Below are 12,218 nucleotides of genomic sequence, written 5' to 3'. Positions count from 1 at the left end.
ATACGTTCCACATATACATTTACAAATATTATAGACAAAATAAATAATTAAAATTTTATTTCTTTAATTTTTTCCCCAATTTCTCAACTGTGCTAGGAATTTCAAGATGAAAAATAAAACCTCAGCGATCTTCAACGAGCGCAACTTTCAACTTTGGGAATTCACGTGATGATGAATCAATGACATCTTCGTTAATACGAATCTTATTTTGTTACGGAAGTACAAGGTTCTATAAATTCCAACATCCATAAGAAATCCCTAGGAAAATTATATCATCTTATCGCAAACTGTGTTAGAATTGTAAAAACTTCCGAAAAAAGCGAATCTTTACTATTATTTGAACAAATCTTTATTAGTATCAAAAAATAGCCTATCAAGAGATTCGAAACTACCAATGTCACAAGAGGGCGCTAACGACAATGCAAAACTGAGGGAAACCAAAGAAATAGTTTGGATGTTTGTCAATAATGGAAATATGAAGACTAAAATTTTTTACTGTTATTTTTCATTTCTACGCTATTTTCTTCTGATGAACTATTCGTTTTCGTGAACTTTTCCATTAATGTCAGTGGATCGTCAGCCTCGTGTTCTGGGTACCTTTGTTGATAACTCCTCGGCCACCTAGGAATCATGGCCAGTAACGCAGCAGAATCATTCTGACAAGGAAGTTATCTGGTCGAAATGTCTGTAATCGGGGCCAAAAATTTCGTTAAACACACTGTCACTAGCGTCAGTTAACCATTAATGTATTCATTGTACCAGCTCAAACAACAATATTTTTTGATAGTCATTATAAACAGCCCACAATTTTGTAATTGTTTTATTTACCATTTACCTTCGTGTTAATAGTCCGATAGACGTAGTATCTGAATGATTAACGTCTTCATTAATGTGAGAATGTAAAATTCTGCAAAAAAATGTGAACCAATATAAGACCGAATATTCAAATAGGTCATCGAATTTTATTGTAGATCACCACCAACCGGTCCGGTTATCCAATGTAAATAACCGAACATACCTCGATTTCCACCTGCCATTTGTCACTGTTATCCTATTATCCGTCAGTGTCATTTTTTGAGGTTAGAATCTTAATAAAGGTAAATATCAACATTGACTTGCGATTGCAGACCATCATGGATTTATCACTTTGATTCAGACAAACTTTTTTACGAAATGGGAAACGCGGGAAGCACAGGCGCCCCGCGAGAGAGGCAACATAAGCTCAGCGAGGTTATACCGTGTTCTCCCATAAAGGAAGGACAAGCTTTCGTGTTCGACAAGAAACCGGAAGGTAAAGTGCAGTTCCAAAGCCTGCAAGAAGAGGAAGTGCCCTATTTCACCAAACCCATAACTGCACGTGAACAACCTAGGCCCAGATCTAACACAGGTGAGTGATTCTCAACTATTGGGATAGGAAAGGATGGATATTCTTAGCTCCTGGTGTATGAAAGTAGTAGAAATTTGGGCATGACAGATCCGTCGAAGATGAATAAATGCTAGGGATAAGATGAATGAAGTAGGAATTTGAAATGAGAGAATACTTTCACTCTCAGCAGTAAAAAGCAGTAGCAGTGCCTATTGTCCCAGTAACGTGAACTATGAGTATAGTTTTCAACGTCAAGCAAATGTAACGTTTTTTCACTTTCAGTCGCATATTCAAATTTGTAGTTTTTTTTTATATAATGAAATATCAATCTTCATAACTTAGCAGTTTCAACCAGCAGAGTTCAAAATGTCCCATTTTATGCCTATATATGAAAATATTGTTTTGTAAAATGCGTCTGTATATCAAACTCTCGATACTCATGTATACATAACATCAGCACATTATGGTGCACTATAAGATAAGGATTTCATTGTTCAGAATAGTTATATCTCATTTCTTTGGGTAATGTTAATAATAATGTACACGTTGTATATGTTAATAATAATTTACACGTAATGTAATATGTCTGTCAATAGGTATAATAGATGAAATTTGCTATACTGTTACACATTTGTCATTTTAATTTGTAAGCCTTGAGGTGCAATACAGGAAAAGTAGAACTTCAGTGTCTTATCGAGGGCTGAATTTATCTATCCTCTATTAGTTCAAAATCCGGAGTACCACAATGGTCAATTTTAGGGCCTATGATTTTTCCGATATTCAGAAATGATTTCAAATTGGACTTGCCATGTGGAAGATACTTAAGTCAATCCATTCATGACGGTTGAGTATATTTACAATCTCAGTTGTATAATATAGAAAACTAATAACAAATGTGAATATGATTCTTGAGATAGGACACCAGATCACGTATCTAGATTTGAGAGTAAATTAACATTTGCCGGTCAAGAAAAAAATGTTTCAAATATAAATACGAAACATTTACCCCTCCCATTATAAATTCAAATAAGGATTTGGAAAATGCCCACCGGAAAACAGCTTTCCTGGCTATTACCACGACGGTCGTTTTCTGTCGGATATAATTCGATATCTGACATGGTACTAGTCAGAGAAGCAGGTGTTTTATGACATAAATTTGCAAAATCCTATTGTGTAGGAACGTTGGAAGACGTGTATGATTTAAATTCGATATACGAGGTCTATTCAAAAAATTTGGTGAATTTATTAATTTCTATTTTGTTCTTTTCGAAGTAGTCCCCCTCAAATTTAATACACTTGTGCCAGCGTTTCGGTTTACATGTCAAAACGCCGTCCTTTCATGGGTCTCTTCAATCTTGGGAACAGGAAAAAGTCGCAGGGTGGCAAATTTGGTCAATATGTTGGCTCAGGCAAGATTACGGTGTCGGTGATGACGGTGGACTACGACACGGTAATCGAAGAAGAGTGGAGCAAAATCGGACATTTGTTAAAACTTGGCGTGCTATTTTTGACCTTGGCTGTCCTGGGCTCGTCCATTGGGACGATCGGACTTTAGTTTCGATGTCATAACCATATACCCGTGATTCGTCACCCTTTTAATCAAATCTGGATCGCCGTTGACGTCATTCAACAATTTCTGAGCGATGCTCATGCAACGGATTTTTTTGGTCAAAATTCAGCAATTTTGGAACAAACTCCGCTGCCACACGATTCATGCCCAAAATCAAATCAAAATCAAAATTCTTTATTGCCTATTTCTCTAGAATAAATCTATGGTCCAATGTACAGAGTATATACACAATATTTACATCCCTCCCACAAACGGGAGTGGGTGGGGGGCAGGTAAAGGGTTGGTAAAGAAAAGGGGAGGATCAGCAGGATAAGACTTTAATATCGAGCCCCAGGACGTCCACAGGGTGAAGCGCCACCTCATAGATCCACGACAGGCCAATGGGAGGCGTCCCCGCTGGTGTTAACAGGTGGCTCTCTGCCCAACAGAGCCTCATTTCAGCATTCAGTCTAAGACTTTCCGCTTCCTGCCGAGGCGTACGCGAGATTTATAGAGATGTGGCGATTCCGAAACCTTATAACTAAGTATACAAAGCGCGTTTTACAAGATTATCACTAGCCCCCTGGAAAAAGTTCATGAAAAAACCAGGTAAGCATGAGCCAACCGATATGCTGACATCCTTAGCAACTTCTCTAATAGTGATTCGATGATTCTCCATAACAATTTTCTTCACTCTCACAACATTTTCATCGGTTGTTGATCGGATGTTTCTCAACCTTCTGTTGAAAGCTTGTAACATTTTTCTGAGCGTTTTCTGTTTTTGGAGCATTTAATTCCATTTTTAACACAAAATTTTAAGCAAATTCTTTGATCCATTTTTTCGATAGTAGAAAATCGTCGAACACGCAAAACACTTCTAATTTTTATGCCTCTCACCAATAAACTGAACATGCTAAACAACTGAAAATGTGAACATATGTTTGGGACGAGGGTACCAACATAAAAAATTAAATAATCGCTAATCGAATGTACGTATCCCCTGTACAAACTAGTACAGGGAACGAGACTGATGGAATGGGTCAGCATGAGAAGATCGGATAATAAACGCAATAAGCCTAAGAGGCTGCAGTGTGTTCTGGAGACTTGGACTAAATGGACAAGTCAGACAGCTCCCAAGGTACAAAAAAAACTCTCAAAAGAAAGCTGTTGAAATTTCATGATATTCTACTCATAAGTTTGTGCTAAGCGTGACACTACTTTTGTTATTTTCAAAACAATGGATCGAATACGATTCCGTGTTTTAATTTTACACTGGTTCTTGATGGGAAAAAATACCGTTCAGGCGAAGGAATGGCTTGAAAATTGTTATAAGGACTCCGCTCCATCATAAACAACAATTAAACGTTGGTTTGCTGATTTCAAACGTGGTCGTAGAGACACTAATGATGCAGAACGCAGTGGACGTCCAGTGACACCAGAAAACATGAATAAAATCCTCAAAATCGTTTTGAATGATCGAAGTGAAGTTGCGTGAGTTAGCTGACATAACAAAGGTATCGAAAAAACGTGTTGGCTTTATATTTCATGAGCATTTTACTATGAGGAAGCTCTGTTCAAAGTGGGTGCCGTGCGAGCTCACTGTTGACCAAAAGCAAGAACGTCTTGATGATTCTGAGCAGTGTTTGGGCGCGTTTAAACATAACAAACTTGAATTTTTGCGTCGATATATGGCAATGGATGAAACATGGATCCATCGCTTCACTTCGGGATCGTCATCTGAGTAGAGAGCAACTGTTAGACCTTATCCAAAGCGCCCGAAAGGACAACAATCGGCTGGAAAGGTTATGGCTCCTGCATTCTGGGATGTGTGTGGTGAATTATTCATCGACTATCTTGAAAAGGAAAATACCATCAACAGTAAATATTATATAGCGTTATTGGAGCGTTTGAAGGCCGAAATTTCGAAAAAATGACCCCATTTCAAGTAAAAGACAGTGCTGCCAAAATTGCAAAAAAAACAACCGCATATGGCAAAGAAAAAAATTGTGTTTCATCAAAACAACGCGCCGTGTCACAAGTCAATCAAAACAATGGAAAAACTACATAAATTGAACTTCGAATTGCTCTCATATCCACTCTAATTGCCAGATTTGGCTCCCAGCGACTACTGGCTGTTCACAGACCTCAAAAAAATGCTCGACATAAAGAAATTTCGCTCGAATCTGTTTAAAAATAAAATGTTTTTCCGTTAACCAGCTGTCGCACCCCTACGAACGACAACCCTTAGAAGTCGAAACGTGTGCGAGCTAAGGATTAACGAGGTCTTACCTTTTAACGTGTGATTCCTAACACGGGTTGGACAATAGCAAGTAAAAATCGATCGTTCAGACTAGGGCTTGAACCACCGACCAATACGGCAGTCAATTCGAGTCACTGAACAAAGCACCCACGTCGAACCGCCTGGCTACCGATGAAGATGTAATTGCTGAAACTGAGGCCTATTTTGAGGCAAAAATCGTTCTACAAAAGTGGTATTGAAATGTTAGAGGGCGCTGGAATCTTGATTGAGAATTGAAGCCAATTTTGAACAGAAAAAAACTCGTTTTCTTTCTTATGCCCAGGATTTTTCAGCCCATGTGTTATATGCATAAAACGTATATTCACGATGAATTTGTCATTGAAAATTGTTGATAACTATAATAGCGTTTATCTATTAGAATGTGTTTTATGTCATGCTGAAATTGTTTATCGCTTCTGATTCCTTTGACTACATTTGGTAACTTGTTCTAGCAAGTAATGGCATTATACTGAAGAGATTTCTTGAAGAGTGACATTCTATGTTGAGGAATTCCCAGAAGATCACCATTAGGTGATGGGAAAAGTTTTCTTCAATTTGGTCAAGGATAGAAATTCTTAACTGTATCCCAGACAAGTAAAGTATTTCGAACAATGATTATTCTCTAGGAAGCCTTAATAAAAATTACGTAATTTCAAAGACACAGATAACATGAACTTTGATTCACTCTGTAGACATACATTAGTGATGAAATGCATCCAAACAATTTTCTATGAATTAACAATCAGATGTTTTGTTTTCCTATAATATTATCACGCTCTCGTCAATCACAACTCATCTATTTGTGGAACAAGATAATACCAAAAATTCCCAGTACTCGATAAAATTACCAACTAATACGTGATTTCTAACTGGATCGAACTGCTACATCAAACAGTCACGAAAATCGCCTTTTCTCTCATAATCATCAGCCGGAGAGATAGATTGATAAACTCGAAATTAGATAAATCAATACAGTTCATCGGCGCTTCAATCCCTAATCAGAATAACAAATCGTTGCACAACAACAAGAGATAACGAAGCAATTGTACGTAAACATCTTGACGCGACTATTCGAAAAACATCATGCCGAGGTCCCGATCAGTTTCAGAAGGCACCCAACCCTCCACGTCCAGGGCCACGCACACCCCCACTGTGTTCCGATGGGAAGGCGGCGGGAAGAACGTCTACATCAGCGGCTCCTTCTCCAACTGGCAGACCATCCCTATGGTGAAGAGTTATGGGGATTTCGTGGCCATCGTGGATCTTCCGGAAGGGGAACACCAGTACAAGTTCTACGTCGATGGGGAGTGGAAGAATGATCCGTCCAATAAAGTAGTGGAAGACGACAGCGGGGCTAAGAATAATTTGATTACCGTCAAACAATCGGATTTCGAGGTATGTTGAGGTATTTGTTTTATACAGATTCAAATTATTTATTAACCATAGGTCACAAAAGTGATATAAGAATCGTTAGTTTAATAATTAATAAAAATATAAATATATACTGTGGAAACAAATACAGTACATATACCATGGAGGTAGAAACCAAGAGTATAAGTAAGACTTCAGGCGCTTGAAAGTGAAGCCTTAAGTGCGGTAAGGGGTATAGGCGCCTAAGGCAGATCCGTATGTACAATAGAAGGCCAAAATAAATTTCTTTCTCAAAAAATAATCTCTCCTGAATATATACCCTTTTGATTTAAATAATGGTTCATCAAATAAAAATGTATTGAAGAGAATCGATTTATTATAAAGCTGCCTTTTTGTTTCTTCAAAATGAGTTTGCTTTGCTATAAAATGGAATCTAATATCTACAGTGTGGTACACTAAGTATGCAACAAATGGAATTTTTTTTTATTATCGATTTCTCAGAAAATTTTATTCTTGACAAAAGTTGGTGCATGTTCCAAAACTATACCAAGTGTACCTGAAATGGCTTTATGACAAACACCATACAGGATAGGCCAAAAAATGTAAAGTTCGTACAAGAGTAAAGTACCCTTATTTGAAAAAATATAGAAATATGTTGAAGAGAAAAGTTGCTTATAATTGAAAGTTATGTTTAGATACGAAGTCATGGCCTGCTATTCGATTTTTTTTTCTTTTGTAAAATTTTGAATTACCCCCGTATGATACTTATTTTTACTATTTTGATTTAATATGTATTTGAAGTAGCCACAATCAAATCAGTTTGGAGTAGCCACAATCAAATCAGTTTGGAGTATTGTTTATCAAATTAAAGTGTATTTGTAAAATTTACTTGGATTTGTATTTTTTTAGGTGATCGTCAACTTCATGTTTGTTGCAACGATATTTAACAGAACTCTGGAATAAAACAAATACTCTTTTTAACGAGGCAAAAACTTTACTAAGTATAATGTTCATATGAATAAACTGTCAAAATCTATCGCGGATAGCCATGGACAAAAAAGAACCAATAAGCGATAGTACAGAAAAATACAGTAGGTAACTTAACAACTTAAAAGGTGCTAACAATAAAAATTATCGAAGCGTCTCGAACTGTATAATATTGGCATTAGAGGAAATATTCTTGACTGGATCATTTCATTCCTATCAAATAGACAATTCTTTGTAGAAATAGATAGTGTTGAGTCAGAAAGATATTCAGTTGATGTTGGAGTAGCGCAAGGTTCAATTCTGGGACCATTGCTTTTCTTACTATTTCTCAATGACCTCCCAATTAATGTGATGACACAACATTTGGTATAGCCGAGTCATCTATGGAGGATATGATTTTATCAGTTAAACTCTGTATTAGTGAAATGACTAAATATTGTCATTCCAATAAACTGATGCTTAATGCACAGAAAACAAAAATTATATATTTCAATAAGAACAATTTGATCGATTGTGAAGTCCTACAGACACATAACTCCACTAAGTTTCTGGGTGTAATGATTGATAAATCACTCTCATGGTCTGAGCATATTGAAAGTTTATATAAAAAACTCTCCAAATCATACTTCACAATTCTGCAATTGAGGTATGAACTTCATGAGAATATACTTATCCAAGTTTATTATGCATTAGTATATTCTGCACTATCTTTTTACATCACGTTATGGGGAAATGCTACAGAAATAAATAGGATGTTTGTTACACAAAAACGAATTGTTAAAATGATGTTCAACATGAAGCCACGTGATTCTTGCAAGGAAATTTTCAAGAGTAAAAAGATTATGACAGTTTGCTGCATTTATATTTATAAAAGTTGCTTACACATTAAAAAGCATAAAAAAGAGCTAATGAAAAACAATTACCACCATCAATATTGCACTAAAAATGCTTCAAATTTAATAACAATGACTCACAGAACATCCGCATTTGAAAAATCGCCAACTTATGCTGGGGTAAAAATATATAATAAACTCCCTAATCTAATGAAGGCCTGTAATACTATCGAATTAAAAAAATCACTGAAAGATTTCTTATTGGCTAAATCTTATTATACATTACAAGAATATTTCGCTGATTGAGTTTTTTTGTGGATATCTGTGTGTAAATAATCTTATTCTTTTATATTTTAATTTTACATTTTTACACTTGTAGATCTATACGTTTTTACATTTTTATTTATACATATATGTATATATATATCTGTATTTTACGGTCCTATGTTTATATGTATTGAACGTATATTTACATGTTTGTTTGTTTACATATTTATAAGTATAAGTTGACATGTTCGATACCATGTAGTTGGTCCATGAATGAATAAATTTCTTTCTTTCTTTCTATGTCCACCTTCTCTTTCGATGCATCTAATTGTTCGCAAATAAAGGTTGTTTAATGTAGATCGCAACACATTAGTGGGAATATTTCTGCAATGAACTTGTATTGAAGTTTCAAGTTCATCAACATTATTAAAGGGGCGATCTCTGTAGACTTTTTGTTTTAAGTATCCCCATAAGAAATAATCTAGAAGTGTAAGGTCTGGAGAACGAGGAGGCCATCGAGGATCGGTATTTCGTCCTAACCATTTATTACGAAATGTCCTATTCAGCCACTGAGAAACATTTCTAGTAGAATGGGCAGGACATCCGTCATGTTGGAACCATAACTTTTTCTGTTCTTCTAATACCATATCATCCAAAAACTCTCCTATTTCAGTATCGAAAAAGTTCAAGTACCTGTCACCATTCAAATTCTGATGAAAAAAAAACGGATCTAGTAATTTATCATTTAACATACCACACCAAACGTTTGTTTTCTGATAGTATTGATTTTTGTTGTCAATAATAAAATTTGGGTTGACATCTGACCACCATCTGCAATTTTGTGATGATAGAACCCCATTTGTTGTAAAAGTAGATTCACCTCCAAACAGAATACATCGATGAAAATCTCGATGTTCTTCTATTTCACTCTGAATCCACATGGAAAAATCATATCTCAAATCATAGTCTCTTTCTTGAAATGTACAAATGAATGTAGGTTTGTAAGCATGGTACTTATGTTTCTTGAAGATACGCTTCACAGAGGTTTTTTTTATGCCGGTATAATCACTAATTTCTTGGGTGGACCTTCTATGATTTTCTACTACTGCTTGAAGTACGTCAAGCTGGTTTTCTTCTGTGCATACAGGTTTCGTACGCTCCGTATTATGTTTATATTCTAGTGAGCCGTCTGTTTGAAATTCTTTAAAATTCTACTTACACTTGAATAGCAAATTTGTTTGTCTGGATGCCGCTCATTGAAAATATTTGCAGCTTCGCTCATTGTTTTATAACCATCACCACAGATTAAAACTAATTCTGCCTTTTCAGTTAACGTTAATAATACTGGGCGAGGCATTTTTAATTAAGGACAAATATGAAAATGTTTTACAGGCAAGTTTTAAGAAGCCACACTATCAAACTACAGTATTGTTTTAGGGCGTATGTGTTTTTTGTTCATGGCTATCCGCAATAGATTTTGGATTGTTTTTTAATATCTGTTCTAGTTGAGGCATTGTTTTCAGAATAAAAGGAATTTCATACTTTTATTGACAGTTTATTCATATGAACATTTAGTTAGTAAAGTATTTGCCTCGTTAAAAAGAGTATTTGTTTTATTCTAGAGTTCTGTTGAATATCGTTGCAATAAACATGAAGTTGACTCACCTAAAAAAATACAAATCCAAGTAAACTTTACAAATACACTTTAATTTGATAAAAAATACTCCAAACTGATTTGATTGTGGCTACTTCAAATACATATTAAATCAAAATAGTAAAAATATGTACCTATTCCAAAATTCACCTTGACTCAACATTCTCTGATTTATGAAAGTATTAAAATATATAATCACCTTCCTACTATTAAGCTTATTTTTCGATCCATGAATTCTACGGTGATTACCTTTAAATTCTACTTGACTTTTCAATGTTCACCTAAACTCATCTGTCTTCTTAATGTTTCATTTGTGAAATTGCTTTGTTTGTATTTTTTATATTTTATGTCATGTATTGTTTTTTGTATTTTTTATGACATGCATTCAATTCTTCTACAAGACTTTGTCAATAAAATACTAAACTTCCGACAATAAAGCATATTTTGATTGATTGATTGATTATAATGGTATGTGCAGCCAATTAGTCAAAAGACTGCAATTAGTAGACTGATTTTCAAATTAATTTCAAATCATACTCCCAAGTTATTAAATCAATTTCAGTACTGAAATGGGAGAATATCAAAATTAAGATTGAACATGTACTAGTTTAGTAATGCTGTGTCAATATCTTTCTGTTTTAAAATCTGTTTTTCCGTTAATCAGCTGTCGCCCCCATACGAACGACAACTCTCAGAAGATGAGAAACTTGTGAGAGCTAAGGACTAACGAGGTCTTACCTTTTAACCTGTGATACCTAACACGTGATGAAATTGACTGATACTTGATGAAAACCCATAAAGTATTCACTAAACACTTCATTGTAAGATTATCACTAAACAGTTTGAAAAAATGCAGCACCTGTTTCGCTATACAATAGCTTCTTCAGGTTATAAGACAGGTGTGAAGATACGTCTAACAAAGCTATTGTATAGTGAAACACGTGTTGCGTTTTTATAAATCTTTTTAGCAAAAATCTCACAATAAATACTCTGTCAATATTTTAAAAAAATCCAGCTATTATCCAAAATATCTGTCAACTTTTCCAATGAGAATTTTCGATATTTTCAACAATATCTCAACTTTTGTTGCAAAGGTATTCCAAGCATTAGCCAAAGACAGCGAGAATATCAAAGACGACTCCCAGAAAGAATTCGGTCAAGAAATACCGGCAAATAAGCCCTGGGAGAAAACCAGCGGACCGCCTATTCTACCTCCACACCTTCTACAAGTTATTCTCAATAAAGATACACCCTTATCGGTACGAAATTGAAGTGCATTTGGCAAATCCAGTTACTTATATATTTATTTATTTTTTTAGTGTGAGCCTACTCTTCTTCCAGAACCAATCCATGTAATGCTCAATCACCTCTATGCTCTTTCTATCAAAGATGGGGTAATGGTGTTGAGCGCAACCCACAGGTATCGCAAGAAATATGTAACTACGTTGCTTTATAAACCAATTTAACGCTATCATCATATTTTTATGTAGTATTATTTCTGTAGATAGGTTTGTTTTTGTGAGCTGTGTATATATAGATAAAGCTAATTAACTGTAGTATTAATTTTATTATTAGTATTTGGGAGAACGAGGTGACGCGAAATCTATACGATAAACAAACCCTATTTGTGAAGCTAACTTATGAATGAATCTGGTATAAACATAATTGAGTATTAAAAGTTTTCACATATAAATAACTAGGTTTTTATTTATTTCATCCCTGAAAGTCTTTCAAGTTTGAAAAAAGCGACTGAACAACTAAAGAATTAACATTGAGTATGTGAGTAAAAATGATCCTCTTTTTTTAGGCTGCTAGTAGAATGCATATTACTGGAGTTTTTCCCAACACCAAACCGTTATTTTAACACCTCGACACGTGTTTCGATCACCAAG

The 12,218-nt window shown here is 35.0% G+C and overlaps 1 protein-coding gene across 2 annotated transcripts; it reads left to right on the top strand.

Moving 5' to 3' along the window:
- The first annotated feature begins 1,006 nt into the window (after positions 1-1,006).
- Positions 1,007-12,022, top strand: alc (5'-AMP-activated protein kinase subunit beta-1). Of its 2 annotated transcripts, XM_074182027.1 has the most exons (5): positions 1,007-1,097; positions 1,157-1,387; positions 6,317-6,609; positions 11,421-11,585; positions 11,646-12,022. In XM_074182027.1, the coding sequence occupies exons 2-5, from the start codon at positions 1,174-1,176 to the stop codon at positions 11,790-11,792; spliced, it is 819 nt and encodes a 272-aa protein (XP_074038128.1). In that variant the 5' UTR covers positions 1,007-1,097; positions 1,157-1,173; the 3' UTR covers positions 11,793-12,022. The 2 variants fall into 2 exon arrangements, with proteins under 2 accessions (XP_074038128.1, XP_074038127.1); XM_074182026.1 differs by having other exon boundaries at positions 1,077-1,387.
- The last annotated feature ends 196 nt before the right edge of the window (positions 12,023-12,218 follow it).

The sequence above is a fragment of the Leptinotarsa decemlineata genome, unplaced genomic scaffold (assembly GCF_025532065.1).
Source record: "Leptinotarsa decemlineata unplaced genomic scaffold, Ldec_3_MD MMD2_tig00026328_RagTag_RagTag, whole genome shotgun sequence".
Lineage (NCBI taxonomy): Eukaryota > Metazoa > Arthropoda > Insecta > Coleoptera > Chrysomelidae > Leptinotarsa > Leptinotarsa decemlineata.
The sequence above is the reverse complement of the archived record's forward strand: the minus strand, read 5'-3'. Positions and strand labels throughout refer to the sequence as shown.

Excerpts from the sequence above, each read along its gene's own strand:
- alc (XM_074182027.1), top strand. The coding sequence starts at position 1,174 with ATGGGAAACGCGGGAAGCACAGGCGCCCCGCGAGAGAGGCAACATAAG. Across the intron at positions 1,388-6,316 it reads TAGGCCCAGATCTAACACAG|TTTCAGAAGGCACCCAACCC; the intron begins GTGAGTGATTCT and ends GGTCCCGATCAG. Across the intron at positions 11,586-11,645 it reads ATAAAGATACACCCTTATCG|TGTGAGCCTACTCTTCTTCC; the intron begins GTACGAAATTGA and ends TTATTTTTTTAG.